This window comes from Paroedura picta, chromosome 11, assembly GCF_049243985.1.
Source record: "Paroedura picta isolate Pp20150507F chromosome 11, Ppicta_v3.0, whole genome shotgun sequence".
Classification (NCBI taxonomy): Eukaryota; Metazoa; Chordata; class Lepidosauria; order Squamata; family Gekkonidae; genus Paroedura; species Paroedura picta.
Genome location: NC_135379.1, coordinates 6367943 through 6376566, shown reverse-complemented (window position 1 = coordinate 6376566; position 8624 = coordinate 6367943). Strand labels below are relative to the sequence as shown.

The following is an 8624-nucleotide window of genomic DNA, read 5'->3' as shown; positions in this document are numbered from 1 at the left end:
GACTTGAATCTTGCTTTTACACTGCAGACCTATACAGCTAATCCGCCTGCAAAGTATCTTCAAGGGAAAGCTAAGTAGTGTCACTAAAACCCTTGCAACAACCCTGCCAGGTAGGGTAGCTTGTCCGCCTTGTTGCACAGCAGGGACTGAGAACAAGTGGTTGGCGACAGCCGCTGCTTACTGACCTTTACGGCGGAGGAGAGATTTGAGCTGGCGCCGTGGCGAATCCCAGACCCTTCTTTTGGTCAACGCTCATTGTCTGAACGGAGACAGACATGTTTATGGAACACCGCTGGCTGCCTCTGTCAGGTTGACTCCAGCCTCCAGCTACTGCACAAACACTCACGCCTGCCAAACATTAATGTGTTGAGTGTGTTATCTCACAACAGAAACTGAATTAGAATCGACCATTCAGACAGTGATGCCTGGCTTGTAAGTCAACATGACAAACATGCAGCGGCAGGGGCTGCGCATGTACTTAGCGTTGGTCAAATAAGGGATCTTTGTTGGGTTCTCTGGCGTGGGCAGAGAGGGGCCTCTGCCAGCCCACCAACACGTTGCCAGTGATCTGGTGGCACTAGGTGCAAGGAGCCACTGTACCCTCACGGTGGGCATAGGTGTAGAACCAGTAAGGACGAAGGGTGTGCATTTGGGTACGTCCAAGCCAAAACAATAGCTGGAAAAAAAATCTTCTTTGCATTTTTGGGCTATTTCCAGGATCGTTTTGACTATCCAATATAACCAATCCTGAAATACAACTCTTCCGGCTCATCGCGCCCCAATGGGATTTGCAAACAAATCTAACACCAGCTTGGTGTAGTGCAGGGGTAATCAACCTGTGGTCCTCCAGATGTCCATGGACTACAATTCCCAGGAGCCCCTGCCAGCACTTGCTGGCAGGGGCTTATGGGAATTGTAGTCCATGGACATCTGGAGGACTACAGGTTGACTACCTCTAGTGTAGTGGTTAAGAGTGGCAGCCTCTAATCTCACAACCTGGGTGTGATTCTCTGCTCTTCTGCATTCAGCCAGCTGGGTGACCTTTGGGCCGGTTACAGTCCTGATAGTGCTGTTCTCACGGAGCAGTCCCATCACGGCTCTCTGAGCCTCACCTCCCTCACAGGGTGTCTGTTGTGGGGAGAGGAAAGGGAAGGTGATTGTCAGCCGTTTTGAGACTCCTTCAGGTAGAGAAAAACCAGGTCTAAAAACCAACTCCTCTTCCACTTGTTCTGAGTTTGCATTCAGTTTACTGCTGATATGTGCAGGCTCACAGCGCAATCCGGACAGGCATTAAGGACCAGATTAAGCGGCTGCCTGCAATGGTCACTTTGCCATTTCGGGGAAAGAAGAATAACCACAGTAACCTGGGTGGTAAAATAATGCTTTATTTCTTCACGGATGAACGAACGCTGTCATGCCACACCCTGGCTTTCCCCTCTACAGTGTTAACAGGCAGAGCAGGCGGTGTGCTCCTCTGAGCAAATTCAGGGCAGTATCGAAACGTGGACACGTGGCATCCCTGTGGTCTAGCTCAGGGGTAGTCAACCTGTGGTCCTCCAGATGGCCGTGGACTACAATTCCCATGAGCCCCTGCCAGCAAATGCTGGCAGGGGCTCATGGGGATTGTAGTCCATGGACATCTGGAGGACCACAGGTTGACTCCCCCTGGTCTAAGCTGGCATTTGGCTGAAGAAAAACTGCATTGTTCTGCAGTTCCTGTTCCTAACAGATTCTGATGCAGAGTAAATAAGAAGCAAACGAACAACGTAACAAGGGTCTGGTTGTCCCCCCCCCCGCCCACCCCCCGGGTGTTTGAGTGACTGGTTGATCTCCTGTTATGATCTAATTACCACCAACAGTCAACAGACAGAACCGAAAAACAAATGCGGACACAAAATGAAGAGCACCGCGAAAATGATCAGCGTCGCTTTGCTACCTGGGATGGGAGTTTTTACCAATCGCACACTGTAAAAATGTAGAAATCTGCATTGACATTCAGGCTGTCAAAACAATCAAAAGGAATCACAGGCGCTGATATAGTTTAAGGGAATACCTCCAAGGGGGTCTTCAATAAGCCAACGAATGTTTCCGCATGCATGCTTGAACACAGGACTTGATACGGGATCGGGGGGGGGGGGAGGGGGGGACTGGACAAATCATAGACTTACATTCCTTTTATATACAACAAAATGAATTATACAGTGTTCATACTAGCTGTACATTTGGTCAGAATAATTTACAGGAGGCAACGATAGCAACGACAACAAAAAAAAAAAAGGTATAAACTGGAAGGAATTCAAAACGCGTTCTGACAAGTTTCAGAGAGGTTTGACTTTCCCTGGGGCTATCCTGATAGGGAACAATGGCTATTAAAGAGCAGGTTAGGCTTAAAATTCCAGGGGGAAAGGAATGCACAGTTGCAATCCTGAAACAGATTTCATCAGCATCCCCCGCAGGTGGCTTGAGGGAGAACCTGGAAACTCTGATCATAACAAGTAATTTGGGCCTAGAAGCTTTTGAGAACCAGCTTGGTGTCATGCTTAAGAGCAGTGGCCTCAAATCTGGAAGGCTACGTTTGATTCCCCGTGCCTTCACATGCAGCCAGCTGGGTGACCTTGGGCGGGTCAAAGAGCTGGTCTCACAGCAGTTCTGTCAGAGTTCTCTCAGCTCCACCTACCTCACAGGGTGCTGTTGTGGGGAGAAGAAGGGAAGGCAATTGTAAGCTGCTTTGAGACTCCTTGAGGTGGTGAAAAGTGGGGTACAAACTCAAATTTTCTTCTTCCAAGTTCCCTTCCTCCTTGACAGAAGGGGCTTTGTCTCTCAAGGACCTCACACCCCACATTCTTGTTGGCCAATAAAGTGCTCCCAACTGATTTACTGCAGCCTCTGAAATAATAATGCAGTTAAGCAGTTTGGTTAGCACTGATCAAAATGCATAAATTATTGTGAAGGTAAAATGGGTAGCTTTAGAATTGTAACATCTGGCAGAGGCTGCAGGTCAGGAAAGGATGGGGGGGAGAGACAATTTAACAGATGCAGTGAGGGTGAGGCAAGAAATGCTGCCTCCATTTATTCTATGCCACGGCGAAACCTTAGGCCAGGGGTAGTCAAACTGTGGCCCTCCAGATGTCCATGGACTACAATTCCCAGGAGCCCCCTGCCAGCGAATGCTGGCAGGGGGCTCTTGGGAATTGTAGTCCATGGACATCTGGAGGGCCGCAGTTTGACTACCCCTGCCTTAGGCGACTTGGCCTCCATTCCCCCTCCCTGACCCTTCATCTGTGACAATGAGGGCCAGAAGTGTCTCGTGGTTCTTGGGATTCTGTCAAAACTGGAGAGGTTCTAAATGGTAGGATGAAAAAGCCACCAGAAGGGTTTCTTTGCCCTCTTGGTTACAAGGCAGGTGTTGTTCCTCTTTAAAGCGCAGTACAAGGTACTTGATGGCAGTAAGGACAGTCCCGATCCACGTAGCTCAGTTTGCGTTTGATACATTAAGAGACTCTACACAGGAAACCCTGCTGGGTGCTTTAGAAAAACCCCAAGACAGCGAAAGCAAGAACCCTCAGCCTCATCCACTATGTTCCCCCCCCTCCCCTTCCTTACAAAAAGGCATCGCAAAGCGAAAGGATCCGTACAAGGCCGAAGTAAAAGGGAGCAACAGGTAAAAACTATATACAGAAATCTGTACAGTCCGTGAACATCGTTACTTGTTAGTGGCGGCTACAGCCGTGTTTTGTACAAAGGAATCTTCTGCTCGAGGGAGTAGCGCGGTAGCAAGAGCTGCATGGAGGGGGTGGGCAAACGACGCATGAATCGGTATCTTCTTTGTAAAATAATTGTGCTATAATCTTTATTCCAGGGTCGGTAGCTGAATCTGAAACAATGAAGCGCTAACTAAAGGGGTGCCTACAACGAACAGACGGAGGGTTTCCACTGCTGCTGCGTGAATCCTTCCAACGCAAAGGGCCTTTTGAAACAGTCACCTAGGGATTCTCGGGGCAGTCTCCTTCTGAGTCCAGTTTCCCGATCGAGCGTCTTTCTCCAGAAGTCACATGGTGGCAAGAAAGGTATGAAGATCCTCTTTTGTTGGTTTGTTTTTGTTTCTTAAGCAGCAGCTTCTGCTGAGTTCCGCATGCTTAAATGTTCTTCCGCTCAGGAAGGAGTCACGAACCGCTGGGAAGCAGGTGAGCCGGCCTTGCTTTTCAGTTCCGGGAAAGACTCACGTAATGCTCACGTAATGCTCCTTCCTCCAGGAAGGGGAAAAAAACAACCACCACCCAAAACCCAAACCAGAGATTCAGTTGCATATTCTGATTACAAACGGCCTTGTGCTTTCCGAGCACAAGCCCCCAAAGGGTTAATCCTCGTCTTCGTCATCTTTTGTCGAGACCACTGGGACTTTGTCCTGGACTTTGAAACAATCCACAAAGAAATTGACCACGGACTTGTATAAGTGCTGCTCCAGGGACGGACTGAAGTAATGGCCCTCGTCCGGGTATATCTGGAAAAGAGGGAACGGGAGGCATCTTACAGCTCAGAGCTGCATCTGCCGCCTCGACCGCCACATCACGTGGCCTGCTCACATTCAGCTTACAGTCCACAAGGACCCCAAGATCTCGTTCACGCACACTTCTTCCCAGGAGGGTCTCTCCCACCCAATATGCCTGCTTATTTTGTGACCCACATGTAGAACTCTGCACTTCTCCTTATTGAATTGCACCTTGGTCTCATTTGCTCAGTTTTCCATTGTGTTCAGATCTCGCTGAACTCTCTCTTCTGGGGTATCTGCTACTCCTCCCCATTCGGTGTCATCTGCAAATTTAATGAGTGGTCCCTCCACCCTCTCATCCAGATCATTGACGAATATGTTGAAAAGTACCGGACCCTGTGCCACCCCACTGCTTACCTCCCTCCAATCCAATGAAATACCACTGGCAACTACTCTCTGAGTGCAGTTTTCTCACCAGTTCCCTGTCCACCGACCCACCCAGAAACCCAGTCTGCAGTCCTCCAGGTTACCCATCAGGTCCATCAAGCTCCTGGCTCCTCCCCTCACAATTGGCTTTTCCTGCTGCTTCCCATTCCCATCCTCCATGATCCCCAGATGATGCTACACATCTGCAGCATCAAGAGGAAATACGTTTATAGGTTCCTGTTAATGGCCAGGAGTCAAAGCACTGTGGGGTATGTGACACCTCAGGTGACCTGGCCAGCATTTCGACTGGACAACCCAGGCATATTTACTCCTCCGAACCCCCATTATCATCCTCGTCGGGAGGCAAGCTACGACCACGGAAGACTTTACCTGCAAGCTGTAATTAGCCTTTGCCTTAATTAGGTGAGTAATGAGGTCAGCCGTGTGCTGGAAGTGGATTTTCTCTGTGAAGCCAAATTGAAATCAGTAAGTGTCAAAGAGCTCAGGGGAGAGGGAATTTAAAAAATGGATTTCTAAACATGCCAAAGGTGGCCAGGGACAACGAGTGAGGAACTTACCATCGGCCGTCGCGTGAATGATCAAAAACTTTTGTTCTTTCGTTGACATGACTCTGTGGGACAGTTTGGTAATCTGGAAAGAGGGAAAGACGGCTGAGTGGCAAAGCTTTATTGGATTGCTTTGGGCTGATCCTGCGTTGAGCAGGGGGTTGGACTAGATGGCCTGCATGGCCCCTTCCCACTCTAGGATTCTATGATTGTTTGTTTCTTCATTCATTTTGATTTTTATGCCGCCGTTCCCGGAGTCACCGACTCAGGGCGGCTTACAACAGCTTCAAATATACAGTAAGATCAATACATTCAATTAACACCATAACATAAAATGGAAACCAACAGCATCATCCCACAGAATTAAAAGCACAATACACATAGCAGTGGCCTCTAGGATGCAGTCTTCTAGCAGCATGAGGACATCAAGGTTTCAGTGAGGGACCCAAGATGGCATCTATGTCCACATTGCACCGACACCAGGATCTCCTTTGCTGGTCTTCAGCGAGCACCAGAAGCTGCCTTGTACTGAATCAGACGCTTCCTCACACAGGCAGCAGCTCCAGCATCGACCACCTGCCCCTTGAGACGGGAGTGCTGGGGACTGAACCTGGGACCCTGTGCATGCCAAGGAGATGCTCTGCCACGGCCACCTCCATGTGCACGGGTGGGTCAAAGAAGCACTAGCAGAGGGCATGCATTTGGGAGGTACAAAGTACAGAAAAAGTGAGCTTTAGATTCATGGAACAGATCCTTTAACCAGGGGAATTCCACATTTTTCTTTTTTCCTCTTTGGAAAGAGATCAGTTGACAAAATAAGTTTCAGAAACTTCTCAGGCTTGGGCCGTAGCCTTTAGCAAGGCATGAAACCTTCCTGCCCGAGGCTCCCAGATGTCATTTAGATATAAAATGTGTGCTGCTTACAGGTAACAATGAAAGTTGCTCCAGGTAACATCAGTGGGGGCCAGACTTTTATGGGTCAAGAGAACTGGATTGCCTGTCCCATCATGTTCCCCAAAGACAGCCAACCTTGCCAAATTGCAGGGATTTGTAAAATGGACAAGGGAGCCGTTAAAACCCCCCATCTCCTGCTAGCCACAATTTCTGCTCTGAAACCACATCTTGTATCTGTGCTGGCAACAGATGCATCCTGCTGGCTGTGCTGTCAACACCCTTACCTCATATGCTTTATTATCAATCCCCAGCAATCCCAAGTATCTTTCTGAAAAGGCTGAAGCTGAAAAAGAGAGAAAGAGGGAGAGATTAGCTAGTAGTTTGTTAGACAGCTGGTAGCAAATCGCTCAAGGATTAAGCATAAACCTGACTGAGGGGGTTTGGCTCTTGTGGCCCTTTCCTGCATGCCCAGAGAAATGCTGATTGCCACTTTTGGGATCAGGAATTTCCTCCAAACCAGACTGGCCAGGGATTCTGGTTCTTTTTTTCTTCTGGAGCAAATTTTGTTGCTCTTTAAGGTGCTTCCACACTCCTTAAGTCTTCCACTGCAGACCACCACTATCCTCCCAAAACCAGTTTTCATAACTTGGTCCCTTTCTTCTTGGGAAAGGCTGGCCGCCATCTTGATTGTTTTCTCAACAGGATAGCCATGCTGTCTTGAAAGTGAGGGAGCACTGTGGGCTGGACCAGCACCGAATGGGGCTGAACCCCACGGCCACTCCTCCCTTGGCAGAGCCAGAGAGCACAGCCCGCATGACCTCCGTTTGCCTGATGGGATTGGGTCATACCATACAACTTGAAGTCCGTCATGGGGGACAGAGCAGCGCCGCATGTGAAGAGTGGCTCTTTGTTCTCCTCTCCAGAAAGAAGGATATAAGCACTCAGGTAGCCCCCGTAGTCCTGAGAAGCAAGGAGAAGGGAGCGATACAACACGTTCATCAATACAGTTTTGAGAGACTCAAGTCAAGAATGTCCAGGTCAGCCTTTCTCAACCTTTTTACTGTTGAGAAACCCCTGAAACATTCTTCAGGCTTCCAGAAACCGCAGAGGGGGTACGATTGTGCAGAATACAGTCGGGAAACATAGCTGTGGACACGCCCATCTGGGGCCCCGCCCCTTCCCACCCCCTCCAGGCCCCCATTGGCCATTTTGGGAGGAGGGAGGGGCAGAGCAACATAACCACATATGGTCATATCACCCAATAAATGTCTAACACATTTTAAAAATATATATTAAAACGAATTAACTCCCTTCGATTTAGGAAACCCCGATTGTTTGGAAGACGGCTACCTCAAGCATCACTGGACACACGTCAAAGTCAATATGGGAGTCTGGCCCTTCGGCCAGCCCGCCCTTGAAAGGCAAAGACTGCACTCACCTTTCCAAACACAGCGACGCGTGTCTTGTCAATATAGGACTCTTGCACCATTAGTCTAAGAAAAGGAAACAAAAGAGACCCGAGTTGCTCAGAAGAGAGCATTTGCCTTTCAGCTGCCCACAGGTATCAAGAGCTTGTCCAGTCCCAATGCCACGGAAGATGCTCTCCTTCCAAAAGGGAAGCAGAAATGAAGCTTCCTGCTTCCTTGTAGAACATCCGGGGTGCTTAGGGCCTAGCTGGATGGCCCAAGGGTCATTTTAGCAACACAGTTACAAACAAGGCTCCCACAGGCCCACTCAGCCCTTCACCTGACTGCTTCCTTTTGGTCCTTCTCTTCAAAAACGCCCAGCTTCCTTTTGACGTCATGCAAGAGCTTGGTCCCTTGAAATCCACTCCCGCGGCCATCAAACTTCATCACGATTGTGTTGTGGGAGCTGACGATCACGCTCTCCCAGTTCACTGCGAACTTTTCCGTCACGCTCTGGGTGCCAGGAGTTCCGTCGCTGGAACGGGAGAAAAAACATGCTAATCTTTTCCGCTGCAGCCCTTAAAATACACATTTTGGGGCCAGGGAATTAAACAGGCTTTTTCTGGGATATCCTGACCCAGGCTGCTCAGGGCTTGAAACACACAGCAGAGCTGAATGTTTCGCTGTGGAGAACACACAGGGAGCAGCCCTACACTGAAACCTCAGACCACTGGTCCACCAAGCTTACTATTCCCAACCAGGGGGTCTACAGACCCCCAGGGTTCCATGGGAGCTTGGGTGAGGGTCCATGGCCTTTCCCCTCCTGCCTAAACAGACTTGGCC

General features: G+C 49.3%; 1 protein-coding gene across 5 annotated transcripts in view; it reads right to left on the bottom strand.

Moving 5' to 3' along the window:
- Nucleotides 1-2159: 2159 nt before the first annotated feature.
- Nucleotides 2160-8624, bottom strand: part of DPP6 (dipeptidyl peptidase like 6) — a 479395-nt gene continuing 472930 nt past the window's right edge. For all 5 annotated transcript variants that reach the window (XM_077304797.1, XM_077304801.1, XM_077304799.1 and 2 more), the window contains exons 20-26: nucleotides 8122-8316; nucleotides 7814-7868; nucleotides 7224-7335; nucleotides 6660-6718; nucleotides 5494-5566; nucleotides 5306-5379; nucleotides 2160-4501 (exon numbers count right to left, since the gene is read on the bottom strand). In XM_077304797.1, the coding sequence (XP_077160912.1) occupies nucleotides 4358-4501; nucleotides 5306-5379; nucleotides 5494-5566; nucleotides 6660-6718; nucleotides 7224-7335; nucleotides 7814-7868; nucleotides 8122-8316 (712 nt within the window). In that variant the 3' untranslated portion in view covers nucleotides 2160-4357. The remainder of the gene's footprint in view (nucleotides 4502-5305; nucleotides 5380-5493; nucleotides 5567-6659; nucleotides 6719-7223; nucleotides 7336-7813; nucleotides 7869-8121; nucleotides 8317-8624) is intronic.